Source organism: Panthera uncia, chromosome F1 (genome assembly GCF_023721935.1).
Source record: "Panthera uncia isolate 11264 chromosome F1, Puncia_PCG_1.0, whole genome shotgun sequence".
NCBI lineage: Eukaryota > Metazoa > Chordata > Mammalia > Carnivora > Felidae > Panthera > Panthera uncia.
Genome location: NC_064813.1, coordinates 21,198,904 through 21,221,589, shown reverse-complemented (window position 1 = coordinate 21,221,589; position 22,686 = coordinate 21,198,904). Strand labels below are relative to the sequence as shown.

Here is a 22,686-nt window from a genome sequence, read left to right as displayed (position 1 = left end):
GTGGGACTGGGGTACTAAAAGGCACTTGTGGCATTCACAGTTCAAGGGCATAGGCTCACTAAAAGACCAAGCCCTGCTTATAGGACTATAGAACCCTTCTCCTCACTTCATACCTCACCACCACATTACTAAGGTCCTATATACTGTTAGGATGTCCTTGGAACCACAGTAGATGGGACGGCCATCTTGCCAGCGCAACCCAAGGAAAAGCCCCTAGTAGCTGCCAGAACGAATTGGAGGTCAACTAATCACCAAGCAACAGCACCACCTGATGCGAAAAAGGGCCACCTGGACCTAAACCCGGAACCGCTGCAGCTTAAAAACCCCACCACACCTGGGCGCGACTTCCCTGACTTTCTCCCTCTCTCTTTCTCTCTCTCTCTCTCTCTCTCTCTCTCTCTCTCTCTCTCTCTCCCCTTCCCTCCCTCCCTCTCCCTCCCTCTCCCCCTCTCCCTCCCTCCCTGAGTCACTGAACCTCGCCCGAGACCTTAGTTCCTGATAAAGCCTTTGACTGCTAAAATTTTTTAGCCTCTGACTCCTATCTTTACCCTGCCTTACGCCTGACCCTAACGTTTGGTGCCGAAACCCAGGGGGAGGTAGTAGCTCACCTCCCTTGGCTGAGCTCCCTCCTCGCCAAGCCAGACGCCAACCACCCTACTCTCAAGCGCCTACAGGAGCCGGTAAGTAGGACAGACCCCTCCTTCCCTCCTCCAACTATGGCTGCCACCCATGAGAGACATCTCGCAAGTCAGTCTTCTTTCCTCCGAACGCTGTAAGGCCCGCATGCCGAAAGGCCTGCACGCCAATAGGCCCCTTATTGCAGCTCGAGGGACGCCTCACCCTGCCATGCCAATGGGGAGTAACAAGTCTAAACCACCTCAATCTCTTACCCCCCTCCAAAGTCTGTTACAAAACTTCCGGCTCCTGGGCTTACAAAGCGAACTTCGTCGTACCCGACTCATCCGCCTTTTCACTGTAGTCTGGCTTCAGTACAAATTAGATAATGATTCTCAATGGCCACCCAAGGGGTCTTTACAATACCAAATCTTAACCGATCTGGACAATTTCTGCCATCGGCTGGGAAAATGGGAAGAAATACCCTACGTCATGGCCTTTTGGGACCTCAGGTCTCGCCCCAACCTATGTTCCTCCTGCCCCCCTGCATGCATGCTCCTTGCCCTCCCACAACCCCCCAATGACCCCACCTCACCAACTTCCCCGATCTCCAACCGTTAGAGGATCTAGCCATGCCGCCCAACGGCCCTTGCCCCCCTCCATACTCCCAACCCCCAGCCGTCCTGCCCTCGCCTCCCATATCATCCCAAACTCGTGCTCAGGCCCCTCCCAGCGAACAGACCCCAGCAGCCATCTTACCTCTCCATGGTGGCAGGACCTGAAGGTCTGGTTCGCGTTCACGTCCCCTTCTCCCTCCAAGACTTATCTGCCATTGAAAAGCGGCTAGGGTCATTCTCGGCTGACCCCACCCAATACATTAAAGAATTCCAATACCTTGCCCAAGCCTACAGTCTCACATGGCATGACATCCATGTAATCCTCACCTCTACCCTCACCCCTGAGGAGAGGGAGTGCATCCAGGCCGCAGCCAGAGAACATGCAGACCAAACCCACATGACCAACCCCACTATGCCTGTAGGGGCCAATGCTGTCCCAGCAGCCGACCCCAATTGGAACTACCAACACGCAGGCAATGGTCACCGGCACCGGGACCAGATGATCCTGTGCCTACTAGTAGGCATGAGGGCAACCTCAAACAAATCAGTAAATTTTAACAAACTTCAAGAAATAATACAGGACCCCAATGAAAACCCCACAGCCTTCCTTAGCCGGCTCACAGAGGCACTTACCCAGTATACCAGACTAGAGCCTACCACCCCTGCCGGGGCCACAGTATTGGCCACCTATTTTATTTCCCAATCAGCCCCTGATATTAAAAAAAAACTAAAAAAGGCCGAAGATGGTCCTCAAACCCCTATGGCCGACCTGGTAAAGATGGCTTTTAAAGTTTTTAATGGCTAAGAGGAAGCTCAAGAAAAACGGCGACAGGCCCATCTCCAACAAAAGGTACAATTACAGACCCAAGCCTTGGTAGCTGCCCTGAGGCCAGTCACAATAAAGCCCTCTGGACCATGGCCCCCTCTGGGGCCTTGCTTTAAATGTGGCCAAGAAGGCCATTGGTCTCATCAGTGTCCCCATCCCAAAAGCCTACCAGTCCATGACCATTGTGCCAACAAATGGGCCATTGGAAATCCGATTGTTCTAACCCAAGGAATGACAGACTTGCGACGCCTCCATGTGGAGAGGCTTCACCCCGATTGGACTCTGCCTTCCATCTGCTGGAGATGGAGGATGACGACTGACGAGGCCAAGACTCAGTAACTCCAGTGACTCATGTTGAGCCCAGGGTAAAACTCCAGGTAGCAGGTAAGTCCATCTCCTTTCTGTTGGACATGGGGGCTACCTATTCCATCCTGCCGAGCTACTCTGGCCCCACCACGCCATCCTCCATTTCGGTCATGGGTATAAATGGCACCCCCTCCATTCCCCCATGCACACCGGTACTCACCTGCTGCCTGGATGGCTTCCACTTCTCCCACTCCTTCCTAGTCATCCCCACCTGCCCCGTCCCCCTGTTGGGCCAAGACATCCTCAACAAATTAGGAGCCTCTATACACCCACCAGCTATCTGCCCCTCTCCCTCCCCCACTCATCTCCTACTGACTGTTATCACAGACAACACAGACCACAACCTTAACCCACTCCCAGACCTCCCAGTAAACCCAATTGTATGGGATACGTCCACCCCGACGATTGCCACCCACCGCCAACCTGTCCTCATTAGACTCAAAAATCCATCGCAATTCCCATCTAGACCCCAATACCCAATCTCCCACACCCACCGACTAGGCCTAAAGCCCATCATCAATCGCCTACTCAAGGAAGGCCTCCTAATCCCATGTCACTCCCCCAGCAACACCCCGATCTTGCCTGTACAAAAGCCTAATGGCTCATATAGACTAGTACAAGACCTCCAAATAATCAATGAAGTGGTAATCCCTATCCACCCAGTAGTGCCCAACCCATACACCCTCCTCTCCCAAATTCCCCCATCCACAACCCATTTTACAGTGCTTGAACTCAAAGATGCCTTTTTCACTATTCCCCTACATCCTGAATCCCAATTCCTCTTCGCCTTCACATGGCAAGATCCAGTCACCTCTTTGGCCTGCCAACTCACATGGACGGTACTTCCCCAGGGGTTCCATGATAGTCCCCATCTCTCTGGGCAAGCCTTGGCCAGGGATCTCCTCAAATCCCCACTCTCTAGTCACTGTACTCTGCTACAATACATAGATGACCTTCTAGTATGTGGAACCTCTTTCAACCACACCAAACAAGATACAATCCATATCCTAAACTTCCTGGCTAACCTGGGGTATCGAGTTTCCCCACACAAATCCCAAATCTGTACTAGCACAGTCACATTCCTGGGAGTCTCACTCACACCTACCACCAAGGCCCTAACCCAAGACCGTCTCCAAGCCCTCCAGACCCTGTCCCCACCTACTAATGCAGATGAAATCCTCTCCTTCCTGGGTTTAGTGGGCTTCTTCTGGCACTGGATCCCTAACTTTGCTGTACATGCAGCCCCCCTATACAAAGCAGCTAAAGAAACCCCTCAAGGCCCACTCTCCAGCCTGGGATGGGTAGCAAGGGTCTTCCAACGGATAGTCACATGTCTAGTCACTCAACCGGTCCTTTCCCTCCCCAGTGTTTCAACGCCTTTCCTCTTATACACAGATGAAAGGGCTGGAATTACGACAGGGCTCCTAGCCCAACCATGTGGCCCCAAGTTACAAGCTATCGCCTACCTCTCTAAACAACTGGACCCTACTATCAAGGGGTGGCAACCCTGCCTCAGAGCACTTGCATCAGCTGCCACCCTAACCAAAGAGGCACTCAAACTTACCCTACACTGCCCCCTAACAGTACTCTCATTGCACCATCTATCTGATCTCCTTACACATAAGGCCCTGGTGCTCCTCTCCCCATCATGCACACAATTGTTCCACCTGCTCTTTATTGAAAATCCTGAAATATCTCTCCAACTCTCCCCCAGACCTGTATAATACTTATGCTCTTACCTTGTTTTCTCTGTTTCGTACAAAAACGAATTCATGAAGTTTCCCAGGTTGCATTTCACCAGATGGTGGTCCGGCCATATTCCCACCTTCCAACCTCAGACCCCACATACCATGACGTCACCCTTACACCCGCAGGAAGCAGCCAGATCAGATTCGTCGCCCATTATCACCAAAAAGAGGTTGGAATGTTAGGATGTCCTTGGAACCACAGTAGACGGGATGGCCATCTTGCCAGCGCAACCCAACGAAAAGCCCCTAGTAGCTGCCAGAACGAATTGGAGGTCAACAAATCACCGAGCGACAGCACCACCTGATTCGGAAAAAGGCCCACCTGGACCTAAACCCGGAATCGCTGCAGCTTAAAAACCCCACCACACCTGGGCTCGACTTCCCTGACTCCTCTCTCTCTCTCTCTCTCTCTCTCTCTCTCTCTCTCTCTCTCCCTGAGTCACAGAACCTCGCCTGAGACCCTAGTTCCCGATAAAGCCTTTGACTGCTAAATTTTTTTTTTTAATTTTTTTTAATGTTTATTTATTTTTGAGACAGAGAGAGACAGAGCATGAACAGGGGATGATCAGAGAGAGGGAGACACAGAATCTGAAACAGCCTCCAGGCTCCAGGCTCTGAGCTGTCAGCACAGAGCCCGACACGGGGCTTGAGCACGAGATCATGACCTGAGCCAAAGTTGGCCGCTTAAGCGAATGAGCCGCTCAGGCGCCCATAAAATCTTTTAGCCTCTGACTCTTATCTTTACCCTGCCTGACCCTGATATATACCAGAGTTCCTTTCACCTGGTACACACTATAAAGCCATTAACAAAAAATTATGAGGCATACTGAAAGGCAAAAAACACAGTTTGAGGAGACAGAACAAGCATCTGAACCAGACTCAGATAACAGAGATGTTGGAAATATCAGACTCTTAATTTGAACAACTATGATGAATACACTAAGGTTGCTAATAAAAAAAGTAGGGGCGCCTGGGTGGCTCAGTTAGTTGAGCGTCCGACTTCAGCTCAGGTCGTGATCTCATGGTCTGTGAGTTCAAGCCCCACACTGGACTCTATGCTGACAGCTCAGAGCCTGGAGCCTGCTTTGGATTCTGTGTCTCCCTCTTTCTCTGCCCCTCCCCTGTTCATGCTCTGTCTCTCTTGCTCTCTCAAAAATAAATATTAAACATTTTTTTCTAAAAAGTAGACAATATGCAGAAATAGACAATATAAGCAGAGAGATGGAAATTCTAAGAAAGAATCAAAAAAATACTAGAGATTAAAAACACTGCAACAAAAATGAAGAATGCCTTTGATGGGCTTATTGGTAGACTGGACATGGCTGAGAAAGAATCTCTGAGCTTGAGGATAGGTCATAGATGTTTTCAAAACTGAAAAGCAAAGAGAAAAAAATACTGAAAAAAACCCCAATATCCAAGAAGTGTGAGACAGCTGCAAAAATAAATGTAATATATGCAAAATTAGAATATATGAAGGAGCAGAAAGAAACAGAAACAATGTTTAAAGCAATATTGACTGAAGTTTTCCCCAAATTAATGTCAGACACTAAGCCACAGATCCAGGAAACTCAAAGAACACCCACCAAGTAGGAACGTGCTAATAAAACCACACCTAGGCATATTATATTCAAACTGCAGAAAATAGAAGAGAAAAAGCCTTGAAAGAAGCTAGAGGAAAAAAATACCTTAATTTAGACGAACAAAGATAAGAATTACTTTCTACTTCTCAGAAACCATGCAAGAAAGAAGAGAATGAAGTAAAATATTTAAAGTGTTGAAAACAAACAAACAGAAAATCACCAAACTAGAAATCTGTAACCTGGGAAATTATCCTTCAAAAGTGAAGAAGAATGGGGCACCTGAGTCACTCAAGTTGGTTAAGCGTCCGACTTGGGCTCAGGTCATGATTTCATGGCTCTTGGATTTGGCTCATGGGTTCAAGCCCCACATTGGGCTGTCTGCTGTCAGCGCAGAGCTGCTTCAGATCATCTGTCTCCCTCTGTCTCTGTCCCTCCCCTCTTTCTGTCTTTCAAAAATGAATATCATAAACATTTTTTAAAAAGTGAAGAGGAAAAAATTTCTCAAAAATTGAATGGAATTTGTGGCCAGTAGGTCTGCCTTGCAAGAAATGTTAAAAGATATTCTCCAGAGAAAAGGAAAATAATGTAAGTCAGAAACTCAGATCTACATAAAGAGCATTAGAGAAGGAATGAGGATAAAATAAAAACTTTTATTTTTCTTATTCTTAACTAATCTAACAGATAATAGTTTGTTCAAAATAATAACAAAAATGTATTTGAAGATTATAGCTTATGTATAAGTGAAATGAATGACAGCAATGATACAACGGATGAAAGGGAGAAATTAGGAATGTTTTGATATTATAAAGTACTTGTACTACCCATGATGGTATACTGTTACTTAAAAATGGAGTTGGGGTGCCTGGGTAGCTCAGTCGGTTAAGTATCCAACTTCAGCCCAGGTCATGATCTCATGATTCGTGGGTTCGAGCCCCACATTGGGCTCCATGCTGACAGTGTGGAGCTTGCTTGGGATTCTCTCTCTCTGCTTCTCTCTCTGTCCTTCCCCCACTTGCACTTTCTGTTTCTCAAAAATAAATAACAAAAAAAGAAAATGGAGTTGGGTTAGTTGTAAATGTATATGGCAGATTCTAGGGCAACTACTAAAAAAAAATTTTTAAGAGCATAATTGATATGTTAAGAGGAAATAGAATCCTATAAAATTATCACTTAAAATCATAATTAGTAGAAAAAACAGTGAAAGACAAATATAGGAATACAAAACAAAGGCAGCAAATAGAAAACAGTAACAAATATGGTAGATATTAATCCAGATACATCAATAATTAATGTATCTTTAAACAACAAAGATAGAGATTATCAGGATGGATCATAAAAGGAGACCAAACTATATAATTTTTACAAAACCCACCTTAAATATAAAGATACACATATAGGTTGAAAGTAAAGGGATGGAGAAAACTATACCATACAAACTAATCTAATTAAAAGAAAGCCATAGTAGGTATATTAATTTCAGACAAAGCAGACTTCGGAGCAAGGAAAATTATCATGGACAAAAAGGCACACTACATAATGTAAAGGAGTCCGTTCTACAACAAGGTATAACCATTTTTAACATCTATGTACCTAACTACACAGCATCAAAATATATGAGGCAAAAACTGATAGAACTGCAAGGAGAAATAGATGAATCCACTATTACAGTTGGAAACTTTAACACTCTTCTATCAAAAATAGATAGAAAATCAGTAAGAACATTAACTGAACTCAGAAGTATCATCAATCAATTGGATATAACTGACATCTATAGACCTCTTCATCCAAAAATAGCAGGATATACATTCCTCTCATGGTCACATGAAAATACACAAAAATAGACTGCGTTCTGGGCCATAAAGAAACACTTTAACAAATTTAGAATAATAAAAATCATGCAATGGATGCTCTCAGACCACAATGGAATTAAACTAGAAATCAGTAATAGAAAGATAACTGGAAAATCCCCAAATACTTGAAGGTTACACAACATATTTCTAAATAACGCATGAGTCAAATTAGAAATACAAAGAGAAATATAAAAATACTTTGAACTAAATGATGATGAAAATACAATTTAAAATTTGTGAGATTCAGCAAAAGCAGTGCTTAAATGGAAATATATAGCATTGAATACATATATTACAATAGAAGGAAGATCTAAAATTAATAATCTAAGTTTCTACCTTAGGAAACTAAAAAGAAGAGAAAATTTAATCCAAAGTAAGCAGAAGTAAAGGAATAATGGATATTAGAGCAGAAATCAATGAAATTGAAAATTGGAAATCAACAGAGAAAGTCAATGAAACCAAAAGCTGGTTGTTTTAAAAATCAATAAAATCAATGTTTCTAGCTAGGATGACTTAAGAACAAAGAAAGAAGATACAAATTACTAATTTTAGAAATGAAAAAGGGGACATTACTAGATATCCCATGGAAATTAAAAGGATAATAAAGGAATACTATGAACAACTCTCTGACCTGACCACAAATTTTAAAACCTAGATGAAATGGACCAATTCCTTGACAGACACACTACCAAAACTCACTCAAGAAGAGTGAGACAATATGAATAGGTCTATATCTACTAAAGAAATTGAATCAATAATTAATAACCTTCCAAAGCAAAAAACACTAAGCCAAGATAGATTTACTCAATTTCTACCAAACATTTAAGAGAGAAATTATATTAATTCTCTACAATCTTTTCCACAAGACAGAAACAGAGGGAATACTTCCTAACTCAATCAATAAGGCCTGCTTTACCTTAATACCAAAACCACACAAGACATTACAACAAAGTAAAACTACAAAGCAATATCTGTCATGAATACCAATGCAGAAATTTGCAGCAAAATATTAGCAAATGAAGTCCAACAATATATAAAATAATTATATACCATGATCCAAGTAGAATTTATTCCAGATATGCAAGGCTAGGATCTAACAAAATATGTATACAATCAATATGAAGAAAAATATAAAACTTTGATGAAAGAAAATGAAAAACAATAAATGAAGGAATATTCTGTGTTCATGGATAAAAAGACTTATTATTGTCAAGTAGTCAGTTCTTCCCAACTTGATCCATAGATTCAATGCAATCCCAATCAAAATTCCAACAAGTTATTCTGTGGACATAGACAAACTGATTCTAAAAATTATATGGAAAGGGAAAAGATCCAGACTAGCCATCTCAATATAGAAAGAGAACAAAGTCACAAAACTAACACTACTGGACCTCCAAACTTACTATGTAGCAATAGTAATCAAGGCAGTGTGATATTGGGAAAATAATAGATAGATCAATAGACTAGAATACAGAGCCCAGAGTAGAGCCCCATAGAGTCAACTACTCATTAACAAGGGAGCGATGGCAATGTCACCAAATGATGCTGGAACAACTAAACATCCACATGCAAGAAAAAACAACAGAGTTTAGACACAGACTTAATTTCTAACAAAAAACTAACTCAAAATAGAGGTAAAAAATGCAAAACTATAAAAGAAGACATAGGAGAAAATCTAGATGAGCTCTATTATGTTAATGACTTTTTATTTTTTTTAAAACCTTTAAAAAAATTTTTTTTAATGTTTATTTATTTTTGAGACAGAGAGAGACAGAGCATGAACGGGGGAGGGGCAGAGAGAGAGGGAGACACGAGACTCTGAAGCAGGCTCCAGGCTCTGAGCTGTAAGCACAAAGACCGATGCGGGGCTGGAACTCACGGACCGCTAGATCGTGACCTGAGCTGAAGTCGGACGCTTAACCGACTGAGCCACCCAGGCGCCCCTGTTAATGACTTTTTAAATAACGACATGATCCATGAGCTCAGAAATAATTGATAATCTGGACTTTACTAAAATTAAACACTTCTCTGCAAAAGACACTGTGGGGAGAATGAGAAGAACAACCACAGACTGGGAGAAAATAATTACTAAAAGACACATCTGATAAAGGACTGTTATCCAAAATACACAAAGAGCTCTTAAAAGTCAATAATAAGAAAACAAATAACCAGGTCACAATATGGATAAAAGACCTGAACAGATTCCTCACCAAAGAAGATATTCAGAGGGCCAATAAGCATGTGAAAAGATGTTCCACATTGTATACATCAGAGAAATGCAAATTAAAGCAACAATGAGATTACCACTGAACACTTAACTAGAATGGCTAAAATCCACACCCCTGACAACACTGAACAGCTAGCAAGGATCTGGAACTACAGAAACTTTGTTATATTGCTGATGGGAATGCAAAATGTTACAGCCACTCTGGAGGACAGTTTGACAGTTTCTACAAAACTAAACATACCCTTACCATATGATCCAGCAATCACACTCCTTGATATTTGCCAAATCGAGCTGAAAACTTATGTCCACCCACAACTACATGCAGATGTTTATGGCAGCTTTATCCATAATTGCCAAAACTTGGGAGGAACTAAGATTTCCTTCAGTAATTGGAAGGTACTTCCCTTCCAGTCAACAGAATATTATTCAGTGCTAAAAAGAAGTAAGCTATCAAGCCATGAAAAGACATGGAGAAAACTGAAATGCATATTAGTAAGTTAAACTCATCTAAAAAAGTTACATAACTTAGGATTCCAATTATATGATATTCTGAAAAGGCAAAAATTGGCAACAGTGAAAGAGTAGTGGTTGCCAGAGGTTAAGGGAGAGGTAGAGATGAGTAGATAGAGCACAGAGGATTTTAAGGGCAGTGAAACTATTCTGTATAATACTACAAAGGTGGATACCTGTCATGTCATTCATTATATATTTATCAAAGCCCATAGAATGTTCAATCGCCTAAAGTGAACTCTAATGTAAACTACGGACGTGGGTGATAAGGATGTCTTAATGTAGGTTCATCAGTTGTAACAAGGGTACAACATCTGGTGGGGGATGTTGGTGGTGGAGGAGGCTGTACGTGTGTGAGGAGAGGGGGTCTATGAGAACTCTGTGCTTTCTGCTCCAATTTTGCTGTGACCTTAAACTGTTCTCAAAATTAATTTTTTAAAAAATAACCTCAGCCTATAAACAAGGGCTTTTGATTTTCGCTGTTTTCCTTTTTTAATTTGTTAACATATTAATTCTACTCCCTTCACAGATGTTTCACTTCATTTTTAGTGATATAAGAAAACAACCTTCACCACAGGAGCCACAAGATGGGTTTGCTGGAGGCAATGCATATTTGTTTACTGACTATTCATTATCATTGGTAAACATCTTTAAGGTTGAATGTTGCAGGCTGAATAATGTCAGACACTCATTTCTTAACTAAGATCTCTCTGTACCCTAGGGACAATGATTCTCTTGCAAACATCTGAAGAATTTATCCCTTCTCTCATCCCTTTCCTATCCAGAGATAGTATTCACACAAGGCCTCTTTCTCCCTTTGTTGAAACTGTATTCTCATGTCTCAGAGTATGCTTCCTTTCCAATTACTTCAAAGAGAGCCTCAGAGTTGCTTGCTTCTAAAGCTCTATCTCTACCTTGTAATCGAACCCAAATCTCAAACCCACTTTTCCAACAGGATCTCTTCATTTGACCATATTAAAAACCAAACTGCTCCTCCACACACACAAAAATTGTTTTCCTTTAATATCCTCCATGAGAGTTAACAGGCTTACAATGCACACAGGTGTATTGTTTATTAGCATTAATCGACATCTCATGCGGTACATAGTTTACTTGAATGTTTCTTTTACTATCTTTCTCCCCCACCACATATGTCAAGTTTACAAAGATAGCTGTGTGTCTCCTTTTTTTCATGGTTATAGTGACTAGAACAGTGCTACTAGTGATCAATAAATCTTGTATTGAATAAATGGGTGAATCTATCTTTTGTGAAATCAACTTTAAAAATTAGATGATCTTTACTTCGTCTTGTAGTCATTTCCTAAAGGTGGAATCTCCAAATAGAAGGTACCTACATTTTTAAGGCTCTTTTAAAAATGCAACGGTTATGGCAGACACTGCAGGAGTCACTAGCTGTGTGGTGCCTGGAACTGCTTGGGCCATCTTGTACAGATCAGTATATCTATGATATAAGCAAGGAACGTTAAGAAGAACCTGGGTCCTTGGGGAGCCTGGTTGGCTCAGTCGGTTAAGTGTCCGACTTCTGCCCTGGTCACGATCTCACAGCTCTCGTGAGTTTAAGCCCCACGCAGGGCTCTGTGCTGACAGCTCAGAGCCTGGGGCTGGATTGTGTATCTCTTTCTCATTCTCTCTCTCTCTCTCTCTCTCTCTCTCTCAAAAATAAGTAAACTTTAAAAAAAAAAAAAAGGAGAAGAAGAACCTGGATTCTTGATGGCATGATTGGGATAGTGTCCTGATCAGTTTCCCCTACAGTTTGCCCTACCTATGGAATTCTTGCTAAATGACCTCCAATAGCTACATATACGCAGTTGGGCTGAACACACATCAATTTTACTATTCTTAGTTTTTAAACATATAGTCTTAAAAGCAGTGATAACCATCATGTCCCATCTGTCAAGTCTGAACAGCTTCTCATTGCTCTTGAAATAAAATCTAAACTCTTTACAATGGCCTATAAATTCTTTCTCACTATGATCAAGTCACACTGGTTTTGTGTGTCTGAACTGCATCTAACATTTTGCTGCCCAAAGGCCTTTGTATTTGCTGTTATTTATCCCGAGTGGTTTTCCTCTGTATGACTGAGTTTATTTTTTTATTCTCAGCTAGCAACTCAAAAATTGTACCCCAGTTACTTTCTCCATTATATATTCATGTTTTTTTCACTGTATTTTTTATAACCTAATTTTTAAAATTTACTTAGTTTCTTATTGTCTCTTCTTTCTCAAATATATTTGTCATGAGAGCACCATCTTTGTTCCGTTCACTGCTGTATCTCTAACACCAACTGGGTACATGTACCCAATTCATGGTCTGTGCTTAAAATATTTTTTGAACAAATGAATAAGAATATGTGATGACAAAGACAAAGGTTACATGAAAAAAATGTTTAACTAGATAAAATCATTTTGAATACATATTTTTAAACGCTCACAACAAAAATATTAAAAGAAAAATTATGCTAAGGAAATTTATTTGTCAAATAATTACAGTATTTATTAAGTAAAGAACATGTACAAATGAATAAAAAAATCTAAACATACCAATAGGCAAATGGGTAAAAGTATGATCAACTAATTCAATAAAGAATTGCTTAGTAATCATAAGAAAATATAGTTTGCACTAAGAAGCAAAAATAATGCAAATAAAATCAAGGAATCATTTTGTCTGAAAAATTAATAATTTAGTAATAAAATAAATACTATTGGTAGTGTTCATGTATTGAGTTGCCACTATATTCTAAGAGCTCTTAACCTTTTTATATTTTTACATACATATGTGTAATGAAGAGAAAATGGTCACTGTTAGAAATGTTCAAGTAACAGCAAGAAGGCCAGGATGCCTGGTAGGCAGGGAGTCAAGGAGACCTTGGGAGATGAGGCTTGAGAGACAGTGTTATATACCTGGTAAATAGTGGGCACTTAATGTTTGTTTGAAGAGTAACTATCTTAGTCATGCTACTGAGGGTAATTTTAATTTTTATCTTTTTTGCTAATCTACCTTTATATATTTTTGAAACAAAAGCATATTAATTTTATGGTAAGAAATAAGTAATTTAATAAAAATGTATTTAAAAATGGAGTATCATCAAAAGTAAGACACAGTAGATTGTGTTGTGTTAGATACTAAGAATGCCTAGTTTCTTCATAGATACGAAGCAATTCCTTTTCTTTTTCTTTTTTGAGTGGGGGCGGGAGGTGGCAATTGCATCTTTGTTGGGATGCAAGGATAATTTTTCAAGATAATGGACTTGAATGGTGGCACTCATTCGACATATATATATATATACACTGGAATTTTAAAAAATTCCTGTATAATTAACATACAGTGTTATATTCGTTTCAGGTGTACAATATTATGATTCAACAATTCTATACATTACTCAGTGCTCATTGCAATAGTGTTCTCTTTATCCCTCTCACCTGTTTTACCCATCTCCCTACCCACCTCCCCTCTGGTAACGATTTATTCTCTATGGTTAAGAGTCTTTTTTTTGGTTTGTCTATTTTTTTCTTACTTTGTTTTGTTTCTTAAATTCCACACATGGGTAAAGTCATATGATGTTTGTCTTTCTCTGACTGACTTATTTCACTTAGCATTATACCCTCTAGATCCATCCATGTTGTTGCAAATGGCAAGAGTTTTTATTCTTTTTTTTATGACTGATTAACACACACACACAAACACACACACACACAACACCTTATTCATCCATTCATCTATTGATGGACACTTGGGTTGCTTCCATATCTTGGCTCTTGTAAATAATGCTGCAATAAACAATGGAGTACCTCTGTATGTCTTCTTTGGAAAAATACCCATTCATATCTTCTGCCCGTTTTTAATTGGATTATTTGTTTTTTGGGGTGTTGGGTTTTATAAGTTCTTTAAATATTTTGGATACTAACCATTTATCAGATATGACATTTGCAATTATCTTCTCCCATTCAGTAGGTTAGCTTTTAGTTTTATCGATTGTTTGCTTCTCTGTGCAGAGGCTTTTTATTTGATAAAGTCCCACTAGTTTATTTTTGCTTTTGTTTCCCTTGTCAAAGAAGACATATCTAGAAAAATGTTTCACAGTTGATGTCAAGGAAATTACTGCCTATGCTTTCTTCTCGGATGTTTATGGTTTCAGGTCTCACATGTAGGGTTTAATTCATTTTGAGTTTATTTTTGTGTATGGGGTAAGAAAGTGGTCTCCTTTCTCTTTTGCATGTAGCCTTCCAGTTCCCAGCATCATTTGCTGAAGCGACTATTTTTTTCTCACTGCATATTCTTGCTTCCTTTGTTTTAGATTAACTGACCGTATAATTGTGGGTTTATTTCTGGGCTGTCTATTCTGTTCTATTCATCTATGTGTCTATTTTTGTGCCAGTACCATACTTGTTTTATGTTTATTTTTGACAGAGAGACCGAACATGAGCAGGGGAGGGGCAGGGAGAGAGGGAGACACAATCTGAAGCAGGCTCCAGGCTCTGAGCTGTCAGCACAGAACCCCAAATGGAGCTTAAACTCATGAACCATGAGATCATGACCTGAGCCGAGATCAAGAGTTAGTCGCTTGACTGAGCCACCCAGTCACCCCAGTACCATACTATTTTGTTTACTACAGCTTTGTAGTGTATTTTGAAATCTGGGATTGTGATACCTCCAGCTTTGTTTTTCTTTTCCAAGATTGCTTTGGCTTTTCAGAGTCTACGAATTTTAGAACGGTTTGTTCTAGTTCTGTGAAAAGTGCTATTGGTATATTATTAGGGATTGCATTAAATCTCTGGACTGCTTTGGGGAGTATGGACATTTTAACAGTATTTGTTCTCCCAATCCATGGGCATTGAATATGTTTCCATTTGTTTTTATCATCTTCAATTTCTTTCATCAGTGTTTTATAGTTTTTAGAGTACAGGCCTTTTCACCTTTTTGGTTAATTTTATTCTCAGGTATTTTATTGTTTTTGGTACAATTGTTAATGGGATTGTTTTCTTGATTTATCTTTCTGCTGCTTCAGATAGATAGATCTGCAACAGATTTCTGTACATTGATTTTGTATCCTGTGACTTTACTGAATTCATTTATCAGTTCTAGTCGTTTTTTTAGTGGAATCTTTAGGATTTTATATGTATAATAAACTTTCACCATTTCATCTGGAAATGGTGAAAGTTTTAATTCTTCTTTACAAATCTAGATGCATTTTATTCCTTTTTCTTGCCTGATTGCTGTGGCTAGGTCTTCCAGTACTATGTTAAATGAAAGTGCTTTGAGTGGACATCCTTTTCTTGTTCCTGACCTTAAAAAAATGGTTTCAGTTTTTCACCAGTGACTATGATGTTAGTTATAGGTTTTTCATCTATGGCCTTTATTATGGTGAAGTGTGTTCCCTCTAAATCTACTTTGTTGAGGGTTTTTATTGTGAATGGTGTTGTACTTCATCAAATGCTTTTTCTGCATTTCTATTAAAATGACGATAATGGCTTTTATTCTTTCTTTTGCTGATTTTGTGAATCAAATGAATATTGATTTGTGAATATTGAACCATCCTGGGACTAAGTCCCACCAGATTGTGGTGAATGATTTGTTTAAGATACTGTTGAATTCAGTTTGCTAATATTTTATTGGAGATTTTTGCATCAATGTTCCTCAGAGATATTGGCCTGTAGATTTTTTGTAGTGTGTTTATGAGGTTTTGGTCTCAGGGTAATGCTGGCCTCATGAAGTGAAACTGGAAGCTTTCCTTCCTCTTCAATTTTTTGGAATGGTTTGAGACTAGGTATTAACTCTTTAAATGTTCAGTAGAATTCACCTGTGAAGCTATCTGACCCTGAACTTTTGTTTTTTGGGAATTTTTTGATTACTGACTGAATTTCTGGTAATCAGTCTATTCACAGTTTCTATTTCTTCCTGATTCAGTTTTGAGAAGTTATGTTTCTAGGAATTTATCCATTTCTTCTAGGTTGTTCAATTTGTTGGCATATCATTTTTCAAAATATTGTCTTCTAATCCTTGATACAAGGCAGTTCTTTTCAGTATGTTTATATTTCTTCCTTTCATCTCCTTATCATGTGTCCCTTATTTTCATAGCCTAATTTGATGTGATCTAAAATACTGAAATCTCCTTTAAATTTTTTTTATTTTAATGTTTATTTATTTTGAGAGAGATAGAGAGCAAGCGGGTAGAAGGGCAAAGAGAGGGAGACAGAGAATCCCAAGAAGTCTGCTTACTGTCAGCACAGAGCCTGATTTGGGGCTTGAACTCACAAACTATGAGATCATGACCTGAACCAAAATCAAGAATCAGACACTTGACCAACTGAGCCACCCCGGTGCCCCTGAAATCTTTATACTAATGACCCTATCATTATATCCAACATAGTTTAATGAAACAAGCATTTAATTTTAGAGACTGTCCAACTTTGGACAAATATTATGTTAGTCCTTAGTTCTTCCTCTACTCAGAAGTTGGTAATGAAATTAAATGACTTCTTTGAATTATCAGAAGATATCTAAATGCAATACGTTTAGGCTTTCTGACATCCTTTACTTCAAATGCAATCTGATTATTATTGCGCCCAGCCACGGATACTTTACATGCCTTAGATTTCCACTGTTCCATTTTAATTTTTAAAATTTTATACTTTGAACTATTCTCAGATCCATCCTTGGGCTGATCACAGGCCAATATGGCATTCAACAGTTCAGAACATATCTCCTTTTTGTGGTTTAACCTGATTCCATTTTGGTATTATTTGAAGAGTTGCAAATGCTGTTTTTACATTCTTCATTTGGCATTTAAGCAAAATCTTACTCTGTAAATCAGCTGTTTTCACTTATAAGTGATGCATGTAAACTGTTTTAGAAGCGAATGGAAAAAAATCTATTTAAAGAAGATGCCCATCCCCAACTTCCTTACCAATTGTTGTTATGTAAAAAATAATTTAGAAAAAAAGAAACAAAAATGGTAAAGTGATATAATGGGTGCATTCAATATTTACTAGGCCATTTATTAGCCATTCCCAAAATTTAACTTCAAGGAAACCTAATACATTAAGCTAAATCTTGTATCTATTTTTTCTTTCTTCATTGTATTCAACATCTGTCCTTTTTTATTGCTGTGTATATTTTATGAAATACTTATACAAGTTGGTCAGAGAGGGTCTGTTTATGCAAATGATAGCACATCTTTGTCTCTGAACTGTATTATGAATAAATTAACCACTGAAACACACTATATGTGGCCACTTTAATACAAAGCTTTTGAGCTTTGCAGTAAGAAGCTATGTAGTAAGAAGGCAAAGAAAGCTGTATACTTACTTCATAAAACCTCATTCCTTCTTTTGTACTGTTTAATAGAAGACACTTTAAACATTATTACCATGGATTTGTCACTCATCTCTATGCTAGTAATTGTTAATAGAGGAAAATATCCAGTATCAAATATTCATTGTGGTCCAGCAATTAAAAATAATTTAAAGAAGTTAGGATTATAGTGTTTTAATGAGCACTTGTGTGATTATAAATGTTCTTGTACCATTTACTGAATATCTATTTGAGGTGAGGCATAGGATAGAGTATAATTTCATGTTCACAATAGCTCTAACTGATGCATGTTTTAAAGTCTTCTGAGGGAGGGGTGGGTGGGTGATGGGTATTGAAGAGGGCACCTGTTGGGATGAGCACTGGGTGTTGTATGGAAACCAATTTGACAAGAAATTTCATATTTAAAAAATTTTTTTAAAAAGTCTATTCTATTGGCAATAACACGGGGCCTCAGGGAGGACTAAGGCCACACAGCAGTGAATTATTTACATATTTGTTTTTCCAACTATTCAAAATAAGCTATCTAGCAGCAGGACTCTGTATGGTTAAGAGTCTGGGTTCTGGATTTAGGTTCTGCTAATTTCTTGTTGTCTAGCTTTTGAAAAAATACTAAACTTCTCTGTCCTCTGTAAGTGGGGATAAAAATACACTAATATCATAAAACACCTAGAACAGTGCTTAGCACATAATTAACACTCTGGAAATCTTAGGTGATTTTATATTTATGTATTTAGGTGTCATTAATATTCATCACAAAAGAAATCCATCTTACTCTTACTCCCATGGGTGAGGCACTCTATACGTGTGTTCTAATGTCCTTAGTGTTCAGCATCTCTGTGCATTCATGGGACTAGGGGACAGGTGCAACTGCTCTAAGAAGTGGCTTCTAATACTTCCAGCTGGAATCTTGCATGGAAGAGATTCAAGGAAATTCATACTATGTAATATTTTTTAAATTTCCTTCCTCCCTTCCTCCCTCCCTTCCTTCCTTCCTTCCTCCCTCCCTCCCTCCCTCCCTCCCTCCCTCCCTCCCTCTCTCCCTTCCTCCCTCTCTCCCTCTCTTTTCTTTCTTTCTTCTTTCTTTCTTTCTTTCTTTCTTTCTTTCTTTCTTTCTCTTTATTTTATTTTATTGTCATTTTTTATTAAAAAATGTTTTAATATTTATTTTGAGAGACAGAATGTGTACGCAAGTGAGCAGGGGAGGGGCAGAGAGAGAAGGAGAGTGAGAGTCCCAAGCAGGCTCTGTGCTGTCAGTGTGGAGCCCAACATGGGGCTCCATCTCACATCTGTAAGATCATGACCTGAGCTGAAATCAAGAGTCGGATGCTTAACTGACTGAGCCACCCTGACGCCCCACATAATATGTAATATTGATTTGAGGATTACATCAGGCTTTTTTATAGGAAATCTCTTGCTGTATTAAATATCTAGTGTATATGATTCTCATTATTGGTAATGTCATGTAAATTTTCTAGAATTGTTATACAATATGGGAATATATCAAGTTTCTTTTGTAGTGAGTGGTGAGGTTTCTGAGAATGTCAAATTTTCTCATGTAGGTACTAATCGTAAATCTTTTGTGAGCAGACAACAATAGGCTGTACAAGTGTGGGCTTCTCTCAGTGTCTTTGGAGGAGCCTGTAGTGGTGAGGGGCACTGAAGCTTATAACGAAGCTTAAACTTTGTTATCTTCACAGTAAATCAACTTTGGAGTAAGGCCATATAAAATATATTTTAAATTTTAATCATTTATTTGTTTTTATTTTAGTATTTTAATTTCTGTGTTCTAAAATTGACTATGGGTAATAGGATCAAAAAGCATTTAAGATTGTGGAGTGAGAAATGTAGTGGTCATGGGTTTTGTTTTTCCTTGTTTAGGAACTACATGTCCAGTCCAAGCTTGCTATTTCTAAAATTCAGTCATGGGTGAGAAAGGAAATCAAGATAATGCCGAGCAATTTTATCACAAGCGTTTGAAAACTTAATTCAATCCATATAACTAAGTGTACTCAGTAAAGATAAAGAATGCAGATACTTTGGAGATAAGACTACAAAATTGGTTATCCTCACACAGAAATACATTTTTCCAAAGGTTGGCAAGTATATTGAAACAAATAGGTGCTCAATGAATCTTTAGTGAAGAGGAAGGATCTGGACCACTAGGGACCTCTCCAGTTATTACACAATTTCAGGAGCATGGCCACATCTCTGCACAATAATAGCTAACCTTCACATAGGCTTACTGTCTAATGGGTCCTGTCATAAGCTTCCTCATATTAACTTATTTAATTTCTAAAACAACTCATAGAGAAAGGTAATATTACCCTATGCATTTTATGGATAAGGACACTGAGGCATAGAGCGACTGCCTCATTTGTCACACATACATTACGTGGCAGAACTGGGATTTTAACCAGAACCATGTGACACCCGAGTCTGCACTCTTTATCATGTGCTAAGATAAAAGGGCAAAAGCTTCTTGTTGTTGATTATGAAATAACCCTGGTAAGTTTGTAGAGAAAGCTTTACAGATATATTTTTTTAAACATCCTATTTAAACAAAAATATAAACTCTTTTAGGGAAGAAAAGTAGAATATTCAAATAAGGATTTATTCAGGTACCTGGTAGCTCAGTTGGTTAAGCACCCGACTTCAGCTTAGGTCATGATCTTGTGGTTCATAGGTTTGAGCCCCACGTTGGGCTCTGTGCTGACAGCTCGGAGCCTGAAGCCTGCTTCGGATTCTGTGTCTCCCTCTCTTTCTGACACTCCCCTACTGGTGTTTTCTCTCTCTCTCAAGAGCGTGCACACACACTCTCTCTCTCAATAATAAATAAACATTAAACAAATTTTAAAAAATAATAATAATAAAATAAGGATTTATTTAGGGGTACCTAGGTGGCTCAGTCAAGCGTCTGACTTCGGCTCAGGTCGTGATCTCACAGTTTGTGGGTTCCAGCCCCGTGTCAAGCTCTGTGCTGACAGCGCAGAGCCTGAAGCCTGCTTTGGATTCTGTTTCTCCTTCTCTCTCTGTCCCTCCCCTGCTCATGCTCTGTCTCTCTCTCTCTCTCAAAAATAAATAAACATAAAAAAATTTAAAAAATTTTAAATAAGGATTTATTTAATGAACGCTTACTAGAAAAGTTTTGTTAATTTTTCTCAGGATGTTATATCATGACATAATAGTATTGTATTGTATTGTATTGTATTATATTATATTTATTATATATTATATTATATTATATATATTATATTATATTATATTATATTATATTATATTATATTCACACTGGAAAAATCACCCTACTTAGCCCAGCTATAAACTATATGATGGGTGATTGCTTTGGCCATGTTATCTCTGAAAATAAATTTGTAGATGATTAATATTTGTCTTCTCATCAAATCATTATTTATTTTTAGGCAATTCATGCCAGATGAAAGGCTATTTTGTAGCAGAGACAACCCTTGTCTGCTTGCTGTGAAGTATGTGGCATTCTAGCAGCCTCTTGTACTAAGTAGTGCTAAATCTTTGGTAATGCTTTTAATCTCTATGGGCCAGAGTCCTCACATGGAAAATGCTTTGTACAGTTTATTTCAGCTTGAAAAATTCCTATGATGCCTCCAGAATAAATAAATAACCAAATTAGAAAATAAAAGAGTGAATTTAAAAATGCATGTAGATTAAGAAAAACTATATAGTTAGGGTGCCTGGTGGCTCAGTCAGTTAAGTCTGCCTCTTGGTTTTGGCTCTGGTCATGATCTCCTGGTTTGTGAGTTCGAGCCCTGCATTGGGCTCTGTGCTGACAGTGTGGAGTCTGCTTGGGATTCTCTTTCCCTCTCTCTTTGCCCCTCCCCTGCTCTCGCTCTCTCTTTCTCTCAAAATAAATAAATAAATACAAGAAAAACTATATAGTTTATATTTAATAGGGAATTCTAAGACATTTATTTATTAATTTGTAAAGTTGAAATTAGAAAAGGGCTAAATTTAAAGAGTGCCTAAAATCAGCAATAATTATTACAAATGTAGACTCTAAATAAATATAACTCTGGGAGCATTTGGGAGGGAAAAAGTTAGAAACATTTTTAAGAGATAAGATTAAACATATGACAAATACCTTTGATAGACCAACAGAAATTCACTTTACTTTTATTATACTCTTTACTTTTATTATACTTTACTTTTATTATATTCTTACCTGATTTTTTGAATACTTTTTATTTTTGTCAAACATGAGAACACTATGCCCACCGTTTTGCACCACACTTTTATCACTACAAAATATGCCTTGGAAATAATTCCTTAGCACATCCTACCACTTCCTTTAGACAGCTGAATGGTACTCCGTCCTATCAATCTGTAATCAGTTTTTTGTCGGTTCCATATTTATAAACTTGATATCGTTTCCAGTCTTTTAATATCATAAACAATGCTGCAAGTAATATACTATCACAAATATTTTCCTCATCTGTGTGAATATAACTGTAAGAAAAATTCCTATATCCAAAAGACAGAATACATAAAGATATTTTTTTGTTTGTATTTTAAGGAAATTGAAACGCAATTGTTTTATTTATTTATTTATTTATTTATTTTATACAATCATTCAGCCAACGTCATTTAACTAGTTATCTGTTGAAGCTAGGGATTGTTCTATATACACATCTATGTAGTATGTATATGTGTGTGTATGTATGTATGTATGTATGTATAAGGATACTTCCTCAACTGTTGGGAAGGTTAGTGGCTAACACCTTTGCTGTGAGTTTTCTGCAGTTCAATGACTCCCTTCTGCTCAATACTACTCCCTTTGCCACCTAAGGATTCTGTTCCCCAGAACATTCTTTGGTAAACTGCTTTTGTGAAACTCTCCATTTCAGTGAGTGTTTCCTGAGGAACCTGAGCTAAGACACTGCCTACTTGTCCCCAGCAGGGACCCTGGAGCTAGGGGTCAGACTTTCACAACCGGAGGGGAGGCTTTTGAATGGGACTTGGCTCTCCTTCAGCTCTTACTACCT

General features: G+C 38.6%; 1 protein-coding gene across 1 annotated transcript; it reads left to right on the top strand.

The window, feature by feature from the left end:
* Window positions 1-952: 952 nt before the first annotated feature.
* LOC125925213 (uncharacterized) lies at window positions 953-22,192 on the top strand. The gene is made up of 2 exons (XM_049634066.1): window positions 953-2,442; window positions 21,091-22,192. Exon 1 carries the CDS (start codon window positions 1,381-1,383, stop codon window positions 2,035-2,037), a length of 657 nt encoding a protein of 218 aa, XP_049490023.1. The 5' UTR covers window positions 953-1,380; the 3' UTR covers window positions 2,038-2,442; window positions 21,091-22,192.
* Window positions 22,193-22,686: the final 494 nt, after the last annotated feature.

Excerpts from the sequence above, each read along its gene's own strand:
- LOC125925213 (XM_049634066.1), top strand. The coding sequence starts at position 1,381 with ATGGTGGCAGGACCTGAAGGTCTGGTTCGCGTTCACGTCCCCTTCTCC.